The sequence below is a fragment of the Oncorhynchus tshawytscha genome, linkage group LG12 (genome assembly GCF_018296145.1).
Source record: "Oncorhynchus tshawytscha isolate Ot180627B linkage group LG12, Otsh_v2.0, whole genome shotgun sequence".
Classification (NCBI taxonomy): domain Eukaryota; kingdom Metazoa; phylum Chordata; class Actinopteri; order Salmoniformes; family Salmonidae; genus Oncorhynchus; species Oncorhynchus tshawytscha.
Window position 1 is genome coordinate 54,801,699 of NC_056440.1, and position 25,057 is coordinate 54,826,755.

The 25,057-nt window shown below is 43.5% G+C and overlaps 1 protein-coding gene across 9 annotated transcripts in view; it reads left to right on the top strand.

The window, feature by feature from the left end:
• The window catches only part of LOC112263470 (kinesin-like protein KIFC3), a 61,823-nt gene that overhangs the window by 16,469 nt on the left and 20,297 nt on the right, over positions 1 to 25,057 (top strand). The window contains exons 1-3 of one of the 9 annotated variants that reach the window (XM_024439731.2): positions 290 to 1,834; positions 21,890 to 22,010; positions 23,483 to 23,634. In XM_024439731.2, the coding sequence (XP_024295499.1) occupies positions 1,457 to 1,834; positions 21,890 to 22,010; positions 23,483 to 23,634 (651 nt within the window). In that variant the 5' untranslated portion in view covers positions 290 to 1,456. Of the gene's footprint in view, positions 1 to 289; positions 1,835 to 4,872; positions 5,030 to 16,289; positions 16,601 to 21,286; positions 21,382 to 21,889; positions 22,011 to 22,166; positions 22,342 to 23,482; positions 23,635 to 25,057 lie in introns of those variants that run through there. The other 8 variants (XM_024439732.2, XM_024439733.2, XM_024439734.2 and 5 more) reach the window with 8 other exon arrangements.

Genomic DNA, 25,057 nt, shown 5'->3' on the forward strand with positions numbered 1-25,057 from the left:
ACTAACAAGGTCGCCTCTGAGCCCAGAGATCAGTTTGAATTGATATGGTGGAACTCCAAACGGATGCAGATGGGAATACATTTTTTATTTATTTTTTAATTAAACTCTTTCCACTCAGTTGGTATTGCTTTGTACATACATCCATATCAATAGTGTATTATGAGTTACATCACCAGCGCATGGCCGGCTCTGTCCCATTCCAGCGCTTATCCTGTAGCGACAGATGGACAGAACACAGGGAAGGGAGGGTGAGAGCGAGAGTGGATGAAGATACTTTCTCTTTCTGGAGAGTTGCAGAACAGCACATGATAGGGCAGTAAACTCGGTGCATGAGTGGAGAGGGAGAGATGGAGAGCGACCGAACAAGGGAAGAGGTGTAGATGTCGCACCCTCTCTCTGTCCAGAGACTTTTCAGGGAGGACCGGACAGCAGGAAGAGGGAAATGGGAGAGGAATTTACTTTGGACCTGTCGATCAATTACACCATCCTGGACTGCGCCGTAAAAACCAGTAAATTAGCAGGGCAGAGGAGGATGAATCAACAGAGACATTCCTACACTGTTTGACGTTTGCAAGGGTTTTGGGGGTGTGTGTGTGTTCAGTGAGTTATCTGCTTGTGATCCTGCTTTTGTGTAGATTTAATATCGACTAGTTCTGTGTATGGTTGATGGTCAAGGTGTGTGTCTGTAGTTACCTGGAGAGACTGAGCCAGCCGTCTGCTCCTGTGGGTTTTGTGTTACCTGAGCTCCACCGGCTTGGCAGCGGGACAGCAATCACCTTTACAATAGGACAGGGTCCAAAACCTTATCGTTGTTCTGAGGAACTGTAAAGGCGGTGTGTTTCAAAGATGTGTGTGGTTCTGTGGAAGTCTTGTCTCGGAGTGGGAGGGGCCAGGAGAGGCACATGGGACAGAGTTGGCACAGGTGAGATATAAAAGCAGGCGTGTGTGTGTGACCGTGTGTATCTGAGGATCACACTCACTCACCTCTCGTCCGTCTACGTCTGTTGACCGGAGAACAGACTTGGGGATTATCGGACAGTTGATGAGCTTTAGGGCACTGCCATTGTCCAGGGGATCAACACACACAGAGGAGAACTTTTGAACTTAGCTGCAGGACAGAGATTATAGTACAGGACAGAAATTATAGTACAGGACAGAACTTTGGAAGTGTTCTCGCTGTGGATACGCTTGTTGCCATCTCTCGCACTCAGTCTTCAGCTCCCCAACTCCTGACAACTGCAAGGACTCGGACCACAGAAGATACGCCTGGAGCTCTGACTGCCATTCACAACTAGACCTCAACAAGAATGGAACCCCCTCCTTCATAACAGCTTATAAGCTATCATAACAACCTGTGGCTCTTCAACAGTTCCTGTCCCATTCAAACAAGTGAGACCTTGTTTGTGGGAGAACGGAGCGAACCAACCTGCCAGTCTCCACAGGGGGGGGGGGGATCATGTATGTGCTTTGCACCCTGGTGGTACTGAGTATCCACAGCCTCTTTAAGAGCCGACACAAGACCCTGGACCCCGGCGACAAAGAGGCTGGAGATGGGGCCACGTTGCCTGGGGACAAGGCCCCTCCGCTGGGGGAGGGAGGCAGGGTAAGGGACCCCGAGCCTGGAGGTCTTGGAGGGGGTGTGGGGCCCAGGGAGAGAGGGGTGACTGTAGCCCTCTCTCAGGGGAAGAGGCAGAGAGCTGTAGACCGTAAGTCTGCAGGTTGCAACTGCGCAAACAAACGTAGAGGTGACCGGGAGCTGCGCTGCAGCCAGGGCAGGCTAGGATGCCGAAGAGGCAGCCTGGAGAATGTGCCGGACAGCAGAAAACAATTGCAGGTGAGAGGAGGGGAAGACTGGGATGGAGGGTGTTTTGAGAAAGGAGTAGAGACGATTGGGGTGAGGGCATGCTAAGGAGAACAAGAGGGAGGGGGAGGGGTGTGCCTAGATGTGCAAACCAGCACGTAGGCACAGGTATGTTTTGTAATGCCATGCCAGTCTCACAGACCCAGACAAGGCACCAATCTAATTAATCAAGTACCAATCATAAATATTGTGGTACAGAAGTCCTGAGGTTTAAAATTTGATTCCAGATTATGTTGAAGTCCTTTATAATGAGAAGCAGCACCATGTTGGTTTAGTTTTTATGTAATTATGTGCTTGTGTGACTGAGTTGAAGAGAGAATCTAAGCGCTGCTCCAGCAGTCTTAACCTTTCTGGGCTAATGAAAGAATGTGGGTAGTAGTTTATGGGTGATTATGGGCCTTGGCAGTTCACCAACGATTACCTTGAGGTTCACATTAGTGAGGAATGTGATGACCGTAGCCCATTTTCCTGCCCTCCATCTCACTTTTCCCTCTTTCTCTCCCTTATTCTGAAAAAATTGTCACCCTCCTGACTTTCTTAATTTCACCCTCCCAGTGTATCCTTCTTTCCCTTCTCTCTGACCTACCTGTTCCATAGCACAGATGTGATGTAGCTAGCTTTCATTATCCCACATTAGCATTGGAGGTAAAAGCCCAGTCAAATCCCCTCCTAACCTGCTGACGATATACCTATTGGTGGTGTGAGAAATGAGTTACGGCAGTTTGCGTGCTGATGCTAAAGTGGGCCGTAATGTCCCTGCGTTCCGGGGGAAATGGATTCAGATCATTGTTTATGTAACCATGTTGTTAATCTGAGGACAGCAACACACTCTCTGCTCTGTGTGTTTCGGGTAAAGTGGACTTTAATCCCTCACAATGCTATAATTCTGGCTGTTGGTCCAATGACACATCATAACCTTCACCTAGGGCTGGGCGATATGGTCAAAATATCATATCGTGGTATTTATTTATTTTTTAAGAATTTGGACTGTAATGACAGTATTTTGTTTTTGCGTAATATACGTTTATACATTTGCTTTATGAGTAGTGTGTGATTCAACTTCAACCCAAAACAAAATTCTGCATTTTCATCAATTTCTGCATTTCCTGCACTCATTTGAGATCATTTCCACACTGCCACGTAGGGCTGCACTATATGGGCAAACAATCTGATTTGACTTGCGCTTTAGAGCAAAACACTTGGTGTAATCATGGAAATAGAATGAATGCCGTGTTTGACATGACAAAGAAAAAATGCCACGGACTAGTTGTGACAGGGTAGGAACCAAAGTGTTGATAATTGTTTCCTAGGGGACCCTATAATTTTTGGCTACTTTGAATGTTTTCTCTTAGCTACCTCATGTAGCTAACATATTCATGCTTCACCTATTCCTTTTTGATTTGGAAGATACTGCTGCACAAACATGCTGATTTAGAACTATACCTGTATACCTGTATTTTTAGGCTGTATATTTATTAGCGAGCTAGCCAGCCAGGTAACAAACGATTAGCATTAGCGGCTAACAAGATTTTGGCACAACGTCCTAAGAATAGACAAACTAGCTGTTTGCAGATGTAAGAAACACAAACTAGTAGTGTAATTATAGAACGCCAGTGGATTTATATTAAGAAGCTAAGTGAAAGCAGTGTTGTTGTCATCAACATTGTTGCATGTGCTGCATTGACCATGCAGACTGAACACAAGTGCCTCGTTGTCAAGGAACAACAAATGTGTTCCTTGAGTGACGGGGTGGGGATAGGACTGTGTGGAAAGCAGAGAGGAGAGTGATGACTCAAGCAGCGAAGTAAACTATGAAAGTGACTATGAAAGTGACGTTACACTCGGCATATCACATATCACATTTAACACATTTTAACTAACTGCTCTGCATCAATACCGGTATATTGTACAGTATACCGCCCAGCCCTACCTTCACCCCACCCAGTCACCCAGTCTCTCTCAACCCCACTCTCCTGGTCATATGGAGGGCCCTCTCTCTGAATCACCCTCATTTTGACATTTGTCCCTGTAAATCCCCAAACAACGCTTTGGTTACACAACTAAGACTTTGAGGGAACGCTAAGGAAGTTTGATTTAAGTAACATTATCACAGAGGGAGCATGGTCACTGTGCAGGCATCTGATGTTCTCTACATTCAACATCTACAACATGATTAATAAGTAAAGGACAAACTACACCAGGAACTTGAGTATTCTGATAACGCTAGAATAATGCCTTGCAAATGGTGTGTTCATGTTTTACCGTTGTGCTCCTGAAACGGGTTACCTGAGCCAAGGTATAGTGTGTTTCATCTTTAATTCCCTGCGGTACAGCGCCAATCCCCTGAACACCTTCTGTGTGTGTCTGCTAGTTTTTCTATATACACACACACACCAGCCTTTACCTCAGTTTCCCTCAGTATGAGTAGTCACACAGACCTGGTCTAGAAAACTCCATTACCCAGCAGTGAGGAGTGAGGGGCTCTGGCTTGAGTGTTAGTGAATTGTCAGTGAAGCAGCTCTCACACACGGTGTAATTTACAGTACTACTTGTTTTGATCAATATACCTTTGAGCAGTGGCAGCCATAGGAGACCATATGTTCTTTGTGTGTGCATATTTCAGTGTGTACTTTTAGTTACACTGTGTGGCTTAGGATCAAGTGTATGGCTTAGGATCAAGTGTATGGCTTACGGACAATAACAAGAGTGTGTGTGTGTGTGTGCCCTTGTTACAAGAGCCATTTTTCCTTTTAAGTAATAAAGAATGTGAGGAGACGCATACGTGCACACAAACACAGTTCTCTGTTAAATATTGCAGGCAGAGGGAAGAGAGCTGAGAGGAGCCACGCTTCATTTGTGGCTGAAATATTTATTTATCCGCAGGAGAGCGAGGGGGAGCGACAGAGAGGGAGGGCACTGGAAGATGGAGAAAGGGAGGGGGAAAGAATGAGGGTGGCTACAGGAGTGAATGATGCTGGCTCCGATTCTGCTGTTACTAAGGAACGGAGCGAGGGTGTGGTGTTAGAGACGGGGGAGAGAAGGGGGGCTGGCTGGTGACTGAGTTCTCGCCGGGGGTGTGTGTTGATATGCGAGTGTTTTTCCGCCGCGTAAAGATGGTCTCTACAGCGATGCAGGGATGATCAGAACACAGAGACCGCAGGGTGGGAGGTGAGTACCGTAAAGAAAAGGAATGGATAGATGGGTGGGTGAGAAATGGAGAGAGAGAGAGAAAAGAGGGGGACATGTTGAGTGAGAGGTAGCCACTAGGGTTAGACGGAGAGAAATAAAAAGGGATAGAATAACTGCAGGAGAAAAAGAGAAAGGGCTGTCAGTGTTGTTTTTCCTCGAGTGTTGCATTTCCCTGTTGTTGACCGAGGGTCCCTGTATGGTATCTTTTTCCATCTGTCTTTGTTAAGGGTTTACCCATATCTAGTAATCCCAGTCCATATGGTGTCGTGCTGATGAATTGATCTCAACCTTATTCTGATGCATTGTTTTTTTTTTTTTTTTCAACCTCCCAGAGCTGTGTGATGTTGAGCATACCGGTTCTGACACTTGACGCATGGTGAAAGCAGATTCCTTCTGTTAGAGTCCTGCGCTAGCTCTGTCTGGCAGGCTATGTCTATCCTTTCTGTCTCAGGCTACGTCTATCTCCTTGTCCGCTAGCAGCATTTTAGCTACAGACTTATGTGCTAGCTGTCTAGTCTGTGTTTTTATAAATGTGCAATACAAGTACTCATTTATATAAGGAATTGGTGACTAGTTCTCATTCTGAGAAACAAGCATCATCTTATCCAGGTAGGCCACTTGATTTTAACATCTGAACAAAGTGAACGGGCTATGTTCTTCAAACAGTTGGAGATGGAAAGGAGGGTGTATTCATAACAGCTCAACTGTTCTAACTTGTTATCAAGCAAATAGATTAGCTGGCTACTCACTAGCATGTGGGCTTGTGCTTGAGAGATTGTTTGAGACCTACAGTATGTTAAAGGAAATTCCACCCAAAAACGATCTATTGGTATTTGCTTCCTTAGTCCATTGTTGATGTAGTCCCAAAATGTTTTGCATGTCAGCAATCCAGCTTCCAAGACTGACTCTCGAAATACAGCCAGTACGATGCAGTTTCTTAACAACTTGATTGCTGAAACAATGGTCTAATGAAACAAATACCAAAATCTAGTTTTGGACTGGGGTTTTCCTTTAATTTTCTATAATGCCTACTATGAAGTCGGTCATTATTAGCAGGTTAGTGTTTTTTTGTAATGAATCTTGTTTTGGAGGCAGCTCTGCAGAGTGGTCACTAGCTGGCACAGCCACAAAGTCATAAAATCTGAACCTATCTTAACCCTAACCACATTGCTAACCCTAATGCTTAACCTTAAACTAAAGGGACACTTTTGGATATCGTCAATGAAGCCCTTTATCTACTTCCCCAGAGTCAGATGAACCAGTGGATACCCTTTTTATACAATACTTCTCCATGCAGTTTGAAGGAAGTTGCTAACTAGTGTTAGCGTAATTGTTAACTAGCGTTAGCGCAACGTCTGGAAGTCTATGGGTAACTGCTAGCATGCAAGTAGTTACCGTAGACTTCCAGCCATTGTGCTAACTCTAATTAGCATTGGCTTGCAATTACCTCCAACTTCCTTCATACTGGATGCAGAGATATACAAGTGGTATCCACTTCCTCAGAGTTCATCTGACTCTGAGGAAGTAGATAAAGTGCTACATTGCCAAAATCCCAAAGTATCCCTTTAAGACCGAAAGCAAATTTTTTGTTTATATGAATTTTTACAAAATAGCCAATTTTGACTTTGCAGCTTGCCTATCTAAGGGAAAATCACTCAGTTCTGCCTCCAAGACAATACTCATGACAATAAAAGTAAACCTGCTCATTATTAGTGCATTGTGCATGGTTCAGGTTAAATTTTTAACAAAAATGTCATTTTCATAGACTTGAAAGCCAGATCAGTGATTATTGCAAAAAAGCAGGTTAATGTAATTATTTTATCAAAATAGTTTATTACTTATGGTTGTGGAAGTCTTATTTATTCACTAATATATATCTCATCTCGATTTAATTTTATATATATATAAAAATTCAATCGATGATTTTCAGGCCATATCGCTAAGCTCTACTTCAAGGGGGGGCTTCAGGCCATCTGACTGTACAGTAGGAGCTAGACAGTGACATACTGCCTGACCACAGGAAGCTTGTGCTGTCAGACTCCCTATAGCCTTGTGTTTAAATAATGTATGTTATAGGCTGGTAAATTTTAAAGAGCTCTTTGTTAGTGATACAAAGCCCTTGTCTCTCTCTCTAGGAGCACTAAAACAGTCCTCATAATTGGGTCTGTCAAAGCCCCCTTACAGGGCAGTGAAAACATAGTGAAATGTGTTTTGTTATTATTAAAACTCAAATCCTTAACCCCTTCGTCAGGAATGTTCCAATAAACAGGGCTTTAGTGGATCTGTAGCTGTGTTAGACTGAAAGCCCTCACCCCACAACGAGACTGAGAAAGGGGGCTTGTTGGACTGTTTTTCTATTCCTATTTTCATAGCCATAAACGGTCTTTGTTCATTTGCAATATTTTTGACTGTAGTCTATTTAAAGTTTAGTGTGCCTGGTGTTTTTTCATTCTAAGGTCATCTCCCTGTTGTCGTAGCAGAAGGACACAAATAGCTTCTGTCTATGTAGCCCTGAGGGAAACACTGATTCAACACACACATGCATGCTGGTTAAGTGTGCCATGAATTCTAAATAAATCACATACCGTGTCACCAGCATAGCACCATCACACCACCTCCTCCATGCTTTTACAGTGGGAAATACACATGCGAAGATCATCCATTCACCCACACAGCATCTGTTCATACATACAGTTGAAGTCGGAAGTTTACATACACTTAGGTTGGAGACATTTTTCAACAAAACTATAGTTTTGACAAGTCGGTTAGGACATCTACATTTGTGTATGACACAAGTAATTTTCCCAACTGTTTACAGACAGATTATTTCACTCATAATTCACCGTATCACAATTCCAGTGGGTCAGAAGTTTACATACACTAAGTTGACTGCCTTGTAAAATTCCAGAAAAGTATGTTATGGCTTTAGAAGCTTCTGAAATGCTAATTGACATAATTTGAGTCAATTGGAAGTGTACCTGTGGATGTATTTCAAGGCCTACCTTCAAACTCAGTGTCTCTATACTTGACATCATGGGAAAATCTAAATAAATCAGCCAAGACCTCCACAAGTCTGGTTCATCCTTGGGAGCAATTTCCAAACGCCTTAAGGTACCATGTTCATCTGTACAAACAATAGTATGCAAGTATAAACACCGTGGGAACATGCAGCTGTCATACCGCTCAGGAAGGAGACACGTTCTGTCTCCTAGAGATGAATGGTGCGAAAAGTGCAAATTACCCCAGAACAGCAGCAAAGGACCTTGTGAAGATGTTGGAGGAAACCGGTACAAAAGTATCTATATCCACAGTAAAACGAGTCCTATATCGACATAACCTGAAAGGCCGCTCAGCAAGGAAGAAGCCACTGCTCCAAAACCGCCATAAAAAAGCCAGACTACGGTTTGCAACTGCACATGGGGAGAAAGATTGTACTTTTTGGATAAATGTCCTCTGGTCTGATGAAACAGAAATAGAACTGTTTGGTCATAATGACCATCGTTATGTTTGGAGGAAAAAGGGGGAGGCTTGCAAGCTGAAGAACACCATCCCCACTGTGAAGCACGGGGGTGGCAGCATCATGTTGTGGGGGTGCTTTGCTGCAGGAGGGACTGGTGCACTTCACAAAATAGATGGCATCATGACATCAACATCTCAAGACATCAGTCAGGAAGTTAAAGCTTGGTCGTAAATGGGTCTTCCAAATGGACAATGACCCTAAGCATACTTCCAAAGTTGTGGCAAAATGGCTCAAGGGCAACAAAGTCAAGGTATTGGAGTGACCATCACAAAGCCCTGACCTCAATCCTATAGAACATTTGTGTTGGCAGACCTGAAAAAAGTTAAACAATTTTAAAGACAATGCCTACAAATACCTGACTATGTTACACCAGCTCTGTCAGGAAGAATGGGCCAAAATAAATCACCCAACTTATTGTGTGACATTTCGCTTGTTAAAATAAAGGCTGACCTGAAAGACCCAAGTTAAACAATTTTAAAGACAATGCTACCAAATACACTCAATTAGTATGTTAACTTCTGACCCACTGGGAATGTGATGAAAGAAATAAAAGCTGAAATAAATAATTCTACTATTATTCTGACATTTCGCATTCTTAAAATAAAGTGGTGATCCTAACTGACCTAAGACAGAGAATTGTGAAAAACTGAGTTTAAATATATTCGGCTAAGGTGTATGTTAACTTCCGACTTCAACTGTGTGTGTGTATATATAGAGATCTATCTATCTATCTCTACATGACCAAAAGTATGTGGACACATGCTCGTCATTCCAAAATCATAGACATTAATGTAGAATTGGTCCACCCTTTGCTGCTATAACAGACCACACTCTTCTGGGAAAGCTTTCCGCTAGATGTTGGAATATTGCTGAGGGAACTTGCTTCCGTTCAGCCACGAGCGTTAGTGATGTTGGGCAATTAGGCCTGGCTCACAGTCATCGTTTAATTCATCCCAAAAGTGTCCGATGGGGTTGAGTACTGGGCTCTGTGCAGGCCAGTCAAGTTCTTCCACACCGATCTCGACAAACCAATTCTGTTTGGACCCTGCTTTTTGCACGGGGTCATTGTCATGCCGAAACAGGGAAGAGCCTTCCCCAAACTGTTGCTACAAAATTGGAAGCACAGAATCATCTAGAATGTCATTGCATGCTGTTGCGTTAAGGTCTCCCTTCACTGGAACTAAGGGGCCTAGCCCCATACCATTATTCCTCATCCACCAAACTTTACAGTTGGCACTATGCATTGGGGCAGGTAGTGTTCTGCTGGCATCCGCCAAACCCAGATTTGTCTTTCGGACTGCCAGATGGTGAGCGTGATTCATCACTCCAGAGAACGCTTTTTAGCCACACATTGCATGGATGTGTGCTTTTTAGCCACACAAATAGCTGCATGGATGTGTGCACTGTCAACTGTTTTATTTTCACAAACTTAACTGTCATAACAAGATTCAACAACTGAGACATAAACTGAACAAATGACATGTGACTAACAAAATGGAATAATGCTGAAAAAATCAAAAGTAACACTAATTTGAAGATGCATCTCCTCCTTGTGGACTGCACCAGAGTGGCTCACTGTCAACTGTGTTTATTTTCAGCAAACAGGTCCCAGACGTGCTCAACCGTGTAAATATTTGTATTGAACATAACAGACAAGTATGGCTGGTGGCATTGTCATAGAGGTCGACTTTAATTTTTCAACGCCGATTTTTTTGTAAAAATTTAATTTATTTTTTTAAATATTTATTTTTTTTATTTGATTTTTTTTTAGATTAAAAAAATATATTTTTTTTTAGGACAATTACAACAATACTGAATGAACACTTATTTTAACTTAATATAATACATCAATAAAATCAATTTAGCCTCAAATAAATAATGAAACATGTTCAATTTGGTTTAAATAATGCAAAAACAAAGTGTTGGAGAAGAAAGTAAAAGTGCAATATGTGCCATGTAAGAAAGCCATGTAAGACGTTTTAGGTTGTCATTATTATAGGACTATTTCCCTCTATACCATTTGTATTTCATTAACCTTTGACTATTGGATGTTCTTATAGGCACTTTAGTATTGCCAGTGTAACAGTATAGCTTCCGTCCCTCTCCTCGCTCCTCCCTGGGCTCGAACCAGGAACACATCGACAACAGCCACCCTCGAAGCAGCGTTATCCACACAGAGCAAGAGAAACAACCACTCCCAGGCTCAGAGCGAGTGACATTTGAAATGCTATTAGTGCGCGCTAACTAGCTAGCCATTTCACTTCAGTTACACCAGCCTCATCTCGGGAGTTGATAGGCTTGAAGTCATAAACAGCGCAATGCTTGACGCACAACGAAGAGCTGCTGGCAAAACGTAAAGAAAGTGCTGTTTGAATGAATGTTTAAGCGCCTGCTTCTGCCTGCCACCGCTCAGTCAGATACTTAGATACTTGTATGCTCAGTCAGATTATATGCAACGCAGGACAATATCATCAACCATGTGTAGTTAACTAGTGAGTATGATTTGATTGTTTTTATAAGATAAGTTTAATGCTAGCTTACCTTGGCTTACTGCATTCGCATAACAGGCAGTCTCCTTGTGGAGTGCAACGAGAGAGAGGAGAGGCAGGTCGTTATAGCGTTGGACTAGTTAACTGTAAGGTTGCAAGATTGAATCCCCCGAGCTGACAAGGTGAAAATCTGTCGTTCTGCCCCTGAACGAGGCAGTTAACCCACCGTTCCTAGGCAGTCATTGAAAATAAGAATGTTCTTAACTGACTTGCCTAGTTAAATAAAGATTAAAGCTGTAAAAAAATAATAATAATCGGTGCCCAAAAATACCGATTTCCGATTGTTACGAAAACTTGAAATCGGCCCTAATTAATGGGCCATTACGATGCTGGAGGGTCATTGAGATTGCCTGCAATGACAACAAGCTCAGTCCGATGATGCTGTGACACGCCACCCCAGACCATGACGGACCCTCCATCTCCAAATCGATCCCGCTCCAGAGTACAGGCCTCGGTGTAACGATCATTCCTTAGACGATAAACGCGAATCCGACCATCACCCCTGGTGAGACAAAATCGCGACTCGTCAGTGAAGCACACTTTTGCCAGTCCTGTCTGGTCCAGCGATGGTGGGTTTGTGCCCATAGGTGACGTTGTTACCGGTAATGTCTGGTGAGGACCTGCCTTACAACAGACTTGCAAGCCCTCGGTCCAGCCTCTCAGCATTTTGTGGACAGTCTGAGCACTGATGGAGGGATTGTGCGTTCCTGGTGTAACTCGGGCAGTTGTTGTTGCCATCCTGAACCTGTCTCGCAGGTGTGATGTTCGGATGTACTGATCCTGTGCAGGTGTTGTTACACATAGTCTGCCACTGCGAGGATGATCAGCTGTCCGTCCTGTCTCCCAGTCTTAAGCGTCTCACAGTACGGACATTGCAATGTATTGCCCTGGCCACATCTACAGTCCTCATTTCTCCTTGCAGCATGCCTAAGGCACGTTCACGCAGATGAGCAGGGACAATGGGCATCTTTCTTTTGGTGTTTTTCAAAGTCAGTAAAAAGGCCTCTTTAGTGTTCTAAGTTTTCATAACTGTGACCTTAATTGCTTACCGTCTGTAAGCTGTTAGTGTCTTAAGGACCGTTCCACAGGTGCAAGCTCATTAATTGTTTATGGTTCATTGAACAAGCATGGGAACAGTGTTTAAACCCTTTACAATGAAGATCTGAAGTTATTTGGATTTTTACGAATGATCTTTGAAAGACAGGGTCCTGAAAAAGGCATGTTTTCTTTTTTAGCTGAGTTATATATATCCACTCGCACGCACTACCGTTCAAAAGTTTGGGGTCACTTAGAAATGTCTGTTTTTGAAAGCGAAGCAAATTGTTGGTACATTAAAATAACATAATTGATCAGAAATACAGTGTAGACATTGTTAATGTTGTAAATGACTATTGTAGTTGGAAATGGCTGATATTTATATGGAATATCTACATTTATCAGCAACCATCACTCCTGTGTTCCAATGGCACGTTGTGTTAACTAATCCAAGTTTATCATTTTAAAAGGCTAATTGATCATTAGAAAATCATTTTGTAATTCTGTTAGCACAGCTGAAAGCTGTTGTGCTGATTTAAAGAAGCAATAACACTGGCCTTCTTTAGACTATTTGAGTATCTGGAGCATCAGCATTTGTGGGTTCGATTACAGGCTCAAAATGGCCAGAAACAAAGACCTTTCTTCTGAAAATCGTCAGCCTATTCTTGTTCTGAGAAATGAAGGCTATTCCATGAGAGAGATTTGCCAAGGAACTGAAGATCTCGTACAACGCTTTGTACTACTCCCTTCACAGAACAGCTCTAACCAGAATTGAATTAGGAGTGGGAGGCCCTGTTGCACAACTGAGCAAGAGGACAAGTACTTTAGAGTGTCTAGTTTGAGAAACAGACTCCTCACAAGTCCTCAACTGGCAGGTCCATTAAATAGTACCCGCAAACACCAGTCTCAACGTCAACAGTGAAGAGGTGACTCCGGGATGCTGGCCTTCTAGGCAGAGTTGCGAAGAAAAAGCCATATCTCAGACTGGCCAATTCAAAGAAAAGATTAAGATGGGCAAAAGAACAGACACTGGACATAGAAAGATTGGAAGAAAGTGTTATGGACAGATGTATTTAAGTTCGTGAGATGCAGAAAAAATGAAAAGATGCTGGAGGAGTGCTTGATGCCGTCTGTCAAGCATGGTGGAGGCAATGTGATGGTCTGGGGGTGCTTTGGTGGTGGTAAAGTGGGAGATTTGTACAGGGTAAAAGGGATCTTGAAGAAGGAAGGATATCACCCCATTTTGCAATGCCATACCATGTGGAAGGTGCTTAATTGGAGCCAAAGTTCCTCCTACAACAGGACAATGACCCAAAGCACAGCTCCAAACTATGCAATAACTATTTAGGGAAGAAGCAGTCAGCTGGTATTCTGTCTATAATGGAGTGGCCAGCAGTCAAAGGATCTCAACCCTATTCAGATATTGTGGGAGCAGCTTCACCGTATGGTACGTAAGAAGTGCCCATCAAGCCAATCCAACTTGTGGGAGGTGCTTCAGGAAGCATGGGGTGAAAAATGTCAACAAATTGACAACTAGAATGCCAAACGTCTGCAAGGCTGTAATTGCTGCAATCTTGACTATATTTCCTATTCATTTTGCAACTAATTTGTTTTCATGGAAAACAAAGACCTTTCTAAGTGACCCCAAACTTTTGAACGGTAGTGTGTGTGTCAAAAAAATAAAGGGAACACTTATACACTGCAAACTCAAAAAACACTAAAGGTTGTGCAACACTTAAACAACACAATGTAACTCAGACCAAGTCAATCACACTTCTGTGAAATCAAACTGTCCACTTAGGAAGCAACACAAGAAGGTTTGCTGTGTCTGTCAGCGTAGTGTCCAGAGCATGGAGGCGGTACCAGGAGACAGGCCAGTACATCAGGAGACAAGGAGGAGGCCGTAGGAGGGCAAAAACCCAGCAGCAGGACCGCTACCTCCGCCTTTGTGCAAGGAGGAGCAGGAGGAGCACTGCCAGAGCCCTGCAAAATGACCTCCAGCAGGCCACAAATGTGCATGTGTCTGCTCAAACGGTCAGAAACAGACTCCATGAGGGTGGTATGAGGGCCCGACATCCACAGGTGGGGGTTGTGCTTACAGCCCAACACCGTGCAGGACTTACAGGGCATTCGAATTCCCCAATTACTCAGTTTGGCCGGGGGACCGTCTCTGGGAAGAGTCTTGGTGGTTCCAAACTTGGAGGCCACTGTGTTCTTGGGGACCTTCAATGCCGCAGAATGTTTTTGGTACCCTTCCCCAGATCTGTGCCTCGACACAATCATGTCTCGGAGCTCTGCGGCCAATTCCTTTGACCTCATGGCTTGGTCTTTGCTCTGACATGCACTGTCAACTGTGGGACCTTTATATAGACAGGCTTGTGCTTTTCAAAATCGTGTCCAATCAATTGAATTATACCCCAGGTGGACTCTAATCAAGTTGTAGAAACATCTCAAGGATGATCAATGGAAACCAGATGCACCTGAGCTCAATTCCGAGTCACATAGCAAAGGGTCTGACTACTAATTTGTATTTTTTTCTTTGTGCTAGTTAGAGGATTGTATAGAGCTTTTATTGCTTGATAGTTTATCAATTTGAACTGTTTGTTTTGTATAGGCAGTAGTGGATTGCAGGTTAGCTGGTAGAGCTGCGAGTCTTAACTCTAGCTGGGCTAGTGAGATTCACATACTGTGGAGAGGAAGAGAGTAGGGAGGGATCCTCGGAGGATACACTCAAATGGAAGGAGAGCGATAAGAGGGCCAAAAATACTTGAGGGATATACAAACAATACGAGGGAGAGAGAGGCGGGGGGTGGGTTCTCATCATATCCTCTCTGCTTTATGCTAAGCCCTTCCTCTGCTGTCATCAAATATTAGAATGCTCTGCTTTAGCAGTGAGGCTAAACGCTAGCTAAAGTAGCATAGAGTAGGGGGGGACCTGCAACAGTAGCTCCTCACAGTAAATCACAGCTAGCCAGCCCCTCCTGTCCTCCCCCAGTTCCTCAGCATTGATATCAACAACTGCACTGCTGTCTGCCATGTTGTTTTTGCAGTATTCCTGGCGCATGGAGTAGACAGCTGATACTATAGAAGGCAGAGTGCCGACAGGAGTGTGTAACCATATCCTACACACCATGCCTTGTGCTCAACGAACCATGGGGAGCGTGGTCACTGTGGTAACCTAGAAACCTGACAAGCGTCAGGCATGCATGTATGTTTCTGTGAGGACAATACCTTGGAAGCAGTAAATATCTAGATTAGCTGAATGACTTTACTCTTTTTATTTCCAACCCCTATGGGGCTGGCAGAGAGCCGCATGAACCAAAAAGGCACCCACAACTCTCTACTGTATCACAAGCTCAGTGTAAAAGTTGCCTATAGCCACAGATCTACACAATGATATCACATTACCTTGCCTCTACAGACTCATTTTCTACAACCTAGGAAAAGCCACAGGGGGTGTCTGAGCTCACTGGAGCTTTGTAGTAATGAGATTGCTTTTCATTTTGCCGGCACTACCGTCTAAGCAAAGTGTCGGATGTTATAGTCTGTGCTGTGAATACAGAGAGTGGAAATTAGGTGAGGGAAGGAAGCAAAGATCGAAAGGCCACCCATCACCCATCCTGCAGTCATAGGGGGAGAAGGGGTGGACAAGGGGAGGCAAGTGAGGACAAAATCACTAAAGTGACCACCCCAGTCTTCCCAATGATGGTGTTCTTGCTCCAAGGTCAGTTTTGGATTTCCCCCCTAATGCTAAAAGCTAGGATTTGAAGATTGATCCATGGTGATAGATATGATCCTAGATCTGTGGTTAGGGACAACTTGATCCTTCTCCTCAGAGGAAGATGTGTTATAAAGGAGGCCATCTGTTGTGGGGTTTAAAGGATTATGGGTAAATGAGTGTAGGAGGTAGAGGTTGCCTCTTACCACTGGTCCAGGGTAAGGTATTATTTAATCAGCCTAATGGTTTAGGTTAGGTTGGGGTGTTAAATAACCTGATCTTAGATCAGTGGCTAATAGCAACGTCCATTCTCCATTTCCTGTGTCTTCGTGGGTGGGGCCTAACCCTGTCCATACCGCTGGTAAACAGCTACTGCCTGTCGCTACGGATACCGATGTCTTTCTGTGGATACCGTGCGTGTGTGTGTGTGCTGTCAGATGGTAGAGAGAGGATGTTATGATGGCCGCCAGGCCTGTGGAAGGGTCTGCATGTGTGTTTACGTTGTATTTAATTTGTAGTTATTTGGAACACATAGGCGTGTAAGAGTGGTCACATGGTATTGTGTGTCTGTCTTTAGAAGGGTGACTGCCACAAGGGCCAGGGGCTAAGGGGCAGGCAGGATGATTGGCTGGATGGGATCTCTGATCAACAAACACTGGCTCGACCGAGATCGAGACAAAGAACACTACTACAAACAGGACCACATTCCCTTCGGAATCGCACAAAGGGTATGGTTTCATTCAGGGACACAGGGTTGGTTCTCAGGTTTTGTATAGACTGAAGGTAAATTCTGATATACACATACTATGGGAGGGTAGATAGAGGCCCAGAGTATGGTCCAGTTCATTTGGTGCATCTCTGTAGTCTGACCTGAAGACACATGACTGGTGACAGCAACTCTGTGGATTAGGCATTTTATTTTAGCTGTCCAGTTTCATCACATCAGTCTACATGAAGGAAATAAGATGAGGAAAAGAAGACCCATTAGACTTGAGATCCATCCATGGGCTCTGGATTCCAGATAGACCCTGTTTGGACCAAGGACAGAACTTAGTATAGTACTGTGGCTATTTTAACACTCTGTAAAAGAACTCTGAGGGCCTTTTGTACGGTAAACCTCTGTTCTGGATATTCTGCTGTGGTAAACAGTACATTGATGAACACACACACACTTGGTGAAAACTTTATGTACAATAGAACACAAGGAACGGTGTGTACAGTACTTTGGGGAACTTCCCACTGTGCGAGATTAGACTAGCTAATACAGCGGTCCTGGACTGGACCTGCTGACCCACCACCTCTCCGACAGAACAGTCAACTCTGGGTTACGGTCAATACAACCACACACACGCGCGCACACACGGGCTGAACCAGACTGACCACATGATCCATGACAATGACTCTTCAGTGGTCACAGATTCACCCAATCATGGGACTCACCAAACACATGCAGGTGTGAGTTTGACGTTTCTGCAAGGTTCTTTGTGCAGGCATTGCTATATTTGCACACTGGGTGCATTCACATGTATTGTATACCCCTCTAATGTGTAGCTTGAATGGAGTTGAATAGTGTCGAGTAATGCATTGATGTGGCTTGTGTGTGTGTGTGTGTGTGGTGGGAGTGTTATGTATACTGTAGTTGAATAGTGTTTTATTACTGTGTTTGTGTGGTGGTGTAGTACAACAAGGAGTATAGAGTTGAAGAGACAGTTTAGTATTGGGTAACGTGTTTAACTGCTCAGTGTAGGCTATTCTGGGTGTGGGGTAATGTAGCGCCTGTCTTGAGTCTCACTCTTTCGCTGATTGCTTTAAGGTCGGACCAGTCTGTGTGGGGCTGTGAGCTGTAAACTGGTCATCACTGTCGGTATAATCTTATTGGTCAGTATTGACCAGGTTGAGGTCAGTCCTGTATAATCTGATTGGATTGACCCTCGTGCCCCAGCTCAGACCAGGGATCAGGACAAGGGAGAGTCTGGAAGGCAGTGGGGTGACGGAATAGGAAGATGTTCTGGTCCATTTGGGACTGGGGTGGTGATGGAGCCACCAGAATGGCCTGACAAAGGTTAAATACAAATAAAGACAGGCATTTCGTTAAAGCCAATGTCCCAATGTCATTGCCACATGCAGTACATACTTGAATGTGCTACCTAACCTCCAACTGTCCAGGGCCCGGTTTCTCGATATCGATGGAACTTAGGTTTTTTTTTAACGATTCATCTTTCCTACAACTGCCGAAGATGTAACACCACACAGAGAGAACGGTCGCTAATTGCGTCGTTGGAGCGGTCGCTAACTACTCGCGCATGTTTGCATGGCCAGGCGCTAAAATAGAAATTAGTTCTATTTGTGACCCTCAATGCGCTGGAAGTCTGGCTTCTCCCATCTCCTCATTGGTTTTTAGGAGCATATAATCGCGTGGGTGATTGAAAGATTAACTGAGGTCCGCACTCCTGTCGGTTGTAGTAATGCACTGTAAAGTTGGTTGCTAACTGTCATGTGAAGTAAAAAGAAGCCTGAAGGAAGGAGGAGAGATGATGAGAAATGAATTCTGTTTACCGTTTTATCTGTGGATTAATTGTCGGAGTAGTGGACCTTGTGCATTTCAGGTAAAATAACAACCCAATGTTTATATCCCAGGACAAATTAGTTAGCAACAGTAAGCTAGCTAGCTAAATTGACATAAATGTTTAATGCTTCTTGACCTGTCCCCAAATGAATATTATTGGTTGAGTTTGTTTTGATATTTCAACTTGCGTGACCCGGATCGCTTCTGATGTGGGTGAACAAAATCAAGGTGCGTTCAATGGCACATGCAGATGCACGCTAGGTTCCGGTTTTGTCAGCATGTTAGCTGTTCTACAAGTGGCCTGATTTAGGCAGGCGTCGAGTGCAACGTTAATAATGATGGTTTTGGGAAGGTCCTAACGATGAACTTAGCCAACCAGGGCCCAGTTTCCCAAAAGCGTCTTAAGGCTAAGTTCGTTACAACCTTCAAAGGAGCATTGTTAAATCTCCGAGCTATTTCCCAAAACCATTGTTTTTAAAGTTGATTTACCGACTGCCTCAGAAAAGCTAAGTGCGTTATTGGATGCATTTTTGCCCTTCCGTGTCACTTTGGGATGCTGGCTCATGTGACGCCAATGCTTCCCACAGTTGTCAAGTTGGCTGGATGTCCTTTGGGTGGTGGATATTTCTTGATACACACCGGAAACTGTTGAGCGTGAAATACTTAGCAGCGTTAGCAGTTCTTGACACACTCAAACCGGTGTGCCTTGCACCTACTACCATACTCCATTTAAATGCATCTACAACTTTTTGTCTTGCCCGTTTACCCTCCGTATGGCACACATACATAATCCATGTCAAAATTCTTCTTTAACCCGTATCCTCCCCTTCATCTACACTGATTTTGAAGTGGATTTAACAAGTGGCATAAGGAATCATAGCTTTCACCTCGATTCAGCTGGTCAGTCGATGTCATTGAAGGAGCACACCTGCTCCTAATGTTTTGTACACTCAGTGTATTTCATGATATGTAATGTGTGATCAATGATGTGCATTAGGCTAGAATAAGTCCCCTCAGTATTTGCAGCCAAATACAATGCCTTCAGAAAGTATTCATACCTCTTGACTTATTCCGCATTTTGTGTTCTCACCCATCATCCACACACAGTACCCCATAATGACAAAATGAAAACGTGTTTTTTTAGACATTTTTGCTGATTTATTGAAAATGAAATGCAAAAACCTAATTTACATACAGTACCAGTTAAAAGTTTGGACACCTACTCATTCAAGGGTTTTTCTTTATTTTTACTGTTTTCTACATTGTAGAATAATAGTGAAGATGTTAAAAGTATGAAATAACACATGGAATCATGTAGTAACCAAAAAACTGTTAAAGAAATCAAAATATATTTTAGATTCTTGAAAGTAGCCACCCATTCATTGCCTTTGACAGCTTTGCACACTCTTGGCATTCTCTCAACCAGCTTCATTAGGTATTCAACTGACAGGTGTGCCTTGTTAAAAGTTAATTTGTGGAATTTCTTTCCTTCATAATGCGTTTGAGCCAATCTGTTGTGGTCATCCCTACTGCCTCTGATCTGGTGGACTCACTAAACACCAATGCTTTGTTTGTAAATGATGTCTGAGTGTTGTGTGTCCCTTGGTTTAGTGTCCTTTAGTTTATTAATTCGACCATTTAAAAAAAACAAGCACACACACAACTTAAAAGCCATACATGCACATGAATAAAATCATCGAGCCACTGTCCCTGGCTATCCGTAAATAAATACAAATGTTTAACAATTGGTGCGGTCTGGTTTGCTTAATATAAGGAGTTTGAAATGACTCATACTTTTGATACTTAAGTGTATTTAAAACCAAATAATTTTACTCAAGTTAGTATTTTACTGAGTGACTTTTAGTTTTTTAGTAGTCATTTTCTATTAAGGGATCTTTACTTTTACTCAAGTATGACAATTTGGGTACTTTTTCCACCTCTGAATGTTGTTGACCCATCCTCAGTTTTCTCCTATCACAGCCATTAAATGCTGTAACTGTTGTAAAGTCACCATTGGCCTCATGGTGAAATCCCTGAGTGGTTACCTTCCTCTCCGGCAACAGAATTGGGAAGGACGCCTGTATTTTTGTAGTGACTGGGTGAATTGATACACCATCGGAAGTGTAATTAATAACTTTACCATGCTCAAAGAGATATTCAATGAGTGTGGCTACATGCACACAATAACTTGATTTATTGTGAATAGTCAGATTTATATAATAGTTAGATTAAAACATTTACATGGTTTCCAAGAAGAACGATTTCCCTAATAATCCTTTTTTACACATTGTATGTGTGGGGTACAGAGATTAGGTAGTTATTACAAATTATTGTACACACTAAAATTCCTAAAAACATTATTCCCATTAGACATTTATGAGGTATTGTGTCTAGGCCAGTGACACAACAATCTCAATTTAATCGATTTCCACAAAATGTGGAAAAAGTCCAGGGGTGTGAATACTTTCTGTGGGTGATCATATCTCTCTAGGAGCTGATCTGTTGTCAGTATTGTGGAATAATTCCCAATGTTAAGGTAGCGTTGGAATGGAGAAAGCTCATCCGAGAACAGTGATGCATTTTTTTTTTCCCCAATCCTATCAGTATCGACACACTTTGAAAGTTCTCCCTACGTGGTGTTTTGGTAAATGCATAGGAGTTATTTGGCCATTATAGGAATGATGCATCGTTATAACACTCGTAAGCTTAAGTTCCGTCGCTATCGGGAAACCGGGCCCAGATCAGTATTCGTGTATCCAGTGTGGCTGTATTAAACAGGGAACTGGTTACCACTAGGAACCAAGCTGAACCTATCGGAAGCAAACCGAATGAAAACAGGGTGGGACCTACCTGAAATTTGCCAATAGTTGCAAAACGTTTTCCGTTTGGAGTAAATGGTGTCCGAAAAATGAATACAACCCAGTATCGGCTGTGAATGTGACGGTCAGTCATGCAGGAATGTTGTCCATCTCTTTCTAATTTCTCCTGTGTTTCATCATGAACTCTGAAGGCTGTTCCCACCACCCACTGTGTAAACAGATTCATGCTCACACACGAGCGCGCTTTCTCCTCTCCTATCGCTCTCATACCGTGCTGTCAAGTCTTTTTCTCTCTTTCAGTGACATTTCTCTCTTTCAGTTACTTTCAATGAGCTTTATTGGCATGACAAGTCTTTACCTTATATTGCCAAAGCAAGAACCTTTTTAAATCAATAATAGCAATGAAATTTGAACACGGGGAATGTTAACCGCAAGCTCATGTCTCTTCTCTCTCTCTGTGTATATAATATGATGTAGCTCAGTTGATAGAGCATGACGCTTGCAACTCCAGTGTTGTGGGTTCGATTCACACGGTGGCTCAGTATGTAAGTCGCTAAATTACAAAACATTTAAATGTACAGTATGTATTTCTCTCTTTGTTTCTCTCTATCTTGCTATCTCTGTCTCTCTAGCCGGTCCAGAGACCCAGTGCTTTGCTCAGCCCTGTGGTCATGTTCGGAACAAAAAAGACCTGGGACCTTGGCCACGCCCCCTGTCTGCAGGAGCTCTGGAAGAAAGACGTCTCATTGGATGGTGAGTGGATTCTGTAGGCCCACCCCATTGGGCAGCAAGGCAGTCCCTCTGTGACAGGGGTGGGACTAAACCATTGTGACCACATTTTTGGGATGACAGGGAGGGTGGGAGGGGAGCGTGGGAGGGAATGGGAGAGGTGTGTGTGCTGCCTGTCTGACAGGACTCTTACTAAGAGTAGAGGAGTGTGACACATTCCCATGAGCTGTGCCTCTCAGTGAAACTGGGAGAGACAGGAAATACTGGAAAAGAGGAGAGGAAGAGAAGGCATTCCTATGTCTGACTGGAGAGGGGAAAGGAAGAGCGTATGCCAGCTGTCTGAAAGCGGCGAGGAGTGAGTGTGTGCCAGGCTTCTCTCTTTCTCTACCTCTCTCAGCTGAAGGAGTGCGTCTCTCAGCTGAAGGAGTGCGTCTCTATCGGGTACAGAGCTTAAAGCTGATACCCCCCCCCCAGCCACAGTCCAGGGGCCAGGAGTGCAAACACTGGACCTATTGTGTGTGTGTACGGTGTGTGTGTGTGTCCATCTGTCTGTGGGTGTGCGCTTCTCCGTGCCAGTGCTCTTGCAGGACTGCTCAAGGTGACGACGGAGCAGCACAACTGTGATTTGTGCTAGTGCAGAAAAGAGAGGCGAGGTGACTGTGTGAGAAAGAAAGGGACAGTGTAATGCTATCGGAGAGCGGAAGGTAGAGGAGGAGAGGATGGTTGTGTTTACGCGTCGGTCGTATAGTACTTCACAGTGTGCGTCCTAATGGTGTGCGAGTTTGTGTGTATGTATTGTACATTTGTCTGTACGTGTGTGACTCCGCTGTGTGGGACTTCATCTGCCGGGTCATCAGTTACCGAAGGCTTGCTGTTTTTTTTTTTTGTTCTCCCAGCCTTACAGAGCTGCCAGTCGACCCGTGTGTCTCTGTATTAAACGGATTTGCGCAGTGTCTACACATACACTCTGTACACAATGTATTTGTAGACTGTGTGGGGGATACTTTAAGCACTACTTCCCTGAATAAGTGTGTTTGTCTTGGTGCGTGTTTTCCTTAGTCTGTGATCCATTGTATGCATAAGGTGCTTCGTTCAGTTAAATTACTCTTACGTGTGTATTAAAAAATACATGTTTGTTTGAGCATGTGTGTGTTAATACAGGTTAATATTGTAGGGTTGATTGTGTAGAAAGGACCTAGTGCAGTAGCACAGTGCACTGATTGTCCTCAGGTTGATAAGACCCTGGGTCCCCAAACAAATACACGAAGACACGAGTACACACAGGTAAACAGGCCTGTATGGAGTTGTGTATATATCACCTACTTAGGCCTGGGTTATCACACTGCTTATCTAGCTGTGCTCGTTTCTATGGTACTGTCTGTGCGAACCTTGGAAGGTTGGGGAGTGAAAATAGGGGAGAGAGGTGTGTGTGTGTGTAACTGTGAGTGTATGTTTGTGTTTCCCTAAATGTGTTTGTCCCTCCCGTGTGTCCGTAGCGAGCTCAGTGGACTTCTTGATGAGTGATGGTGAGGAGGACTGCTCCTTCCTGTCTCTACCCACAGCCGCTTTCCCACAACGTACCGCTCTGACCACTACTGACCAATTAGAAACCAGCCAGCACAATCACAACCAACAGCTACTCATACAGGTGAGATGATCGTGCATACACACACACAACTGACTAGGTCAATGTGGCTAGCGTATCGTTGATATTGGTGGGTGTTTTCCCAACATGGCACTTGTTTGTCCTGGTTTCACTGGCTAAACTGGTGGGGGGTTTCAGGTCAGTAAGAGCCTTGGGGAGTGGGACACAGTGGATTTATCGATCCGGTTTTAATGAGCTTCTAACACACACACCAATACATACATACAGTCGAAGTCAGACGTTTACATACTCTTAGGTTGGAGTCTAACTCATTTTTCAACCACTCCACAAATTTCTTGTTAAAAAAACTATAGTTTTGACAAATCGGTGAAGACATCTACGTTGTGCATGACAATTGTTTACAGACAGATTATTTCACTTATAATTCACTTTATCACAATTCCAGTGGGTCAGAAATTTACATACACTAAGTTGACTGTGCCTTTAAACAGCTTGGAAAATTCCTGAAAATTATATCATGCCTTTAGAAGCTTCTGATAGGCTAATTGACATCATTTGAGTTAATTGGAGGTGCACCAGTCCCTCCTGCAGCAAAGCACCCCCACAACATGATGCTGCCACCCCCGTGCTTCACGGTGGGGATGGTGTTCTTCGGCTTGCAAGCCTCCCCCTTTTTCCTCCAAACATAACGATGGTCATTATGGCAAAACGGTTCTATTTTTGTTTCATCAGACCAGAGGACATTTCTCCAAAAAGTACAATCTTTGTCCCCATGTGCAGTTGAAAACCGTAGTCTTGACTTTTTTTATGGCGTTTTTGGAGCGGTGGCTTATTCCTTGCTGAGAGGCCTTTCAGGTTATGTCGATATAGGACTCGTTTTACTGTGGATATAGATACTTTTGTACCTGTTTCCTCCAGCATCTTCACAAGGGCCTTTGCTGTTTGTCTAGGATTGATTTGCACGTTTCGCACCAAAGTACGTTCATCTCTAGGAGACAGAACGCGTCTCCTTCCTGACCGGTATGACGGCTCCGTGGTCCCATGGTGTTTATACTAGCATACTATTGTTTGTACAGATGAACATGGTACCTTCAGCCATTTGGAAATTGCACCCAAGGATGAACCAGACTTGTGGAGGTCTACAATTTGGTGGAGGTCTTGGCTGATTTCTTTTGATTTTCCCATGATGTAAAGTGAAGAGGCACTGAGTTTGAAGGTAGGCATTGAAAAACATCCAAGGGTACACCTCCAATTGATTCAAATGATGTCAATTAGCCTATCAGAATCTTCTAAAGCCATGACATCATTTTCTGGAATTTTCCAAGCTGTTGAAAAGGCACAGTCAACTCAGTGTATGTAAACTTCTGACCCAAAGGAATTGTGATATTATAAGTGAAATCATCTGTCTGTAAACAATTTCTGGAAAATGTACTTGTCATGGAGAAAGTAGATGTGCTAACCGACT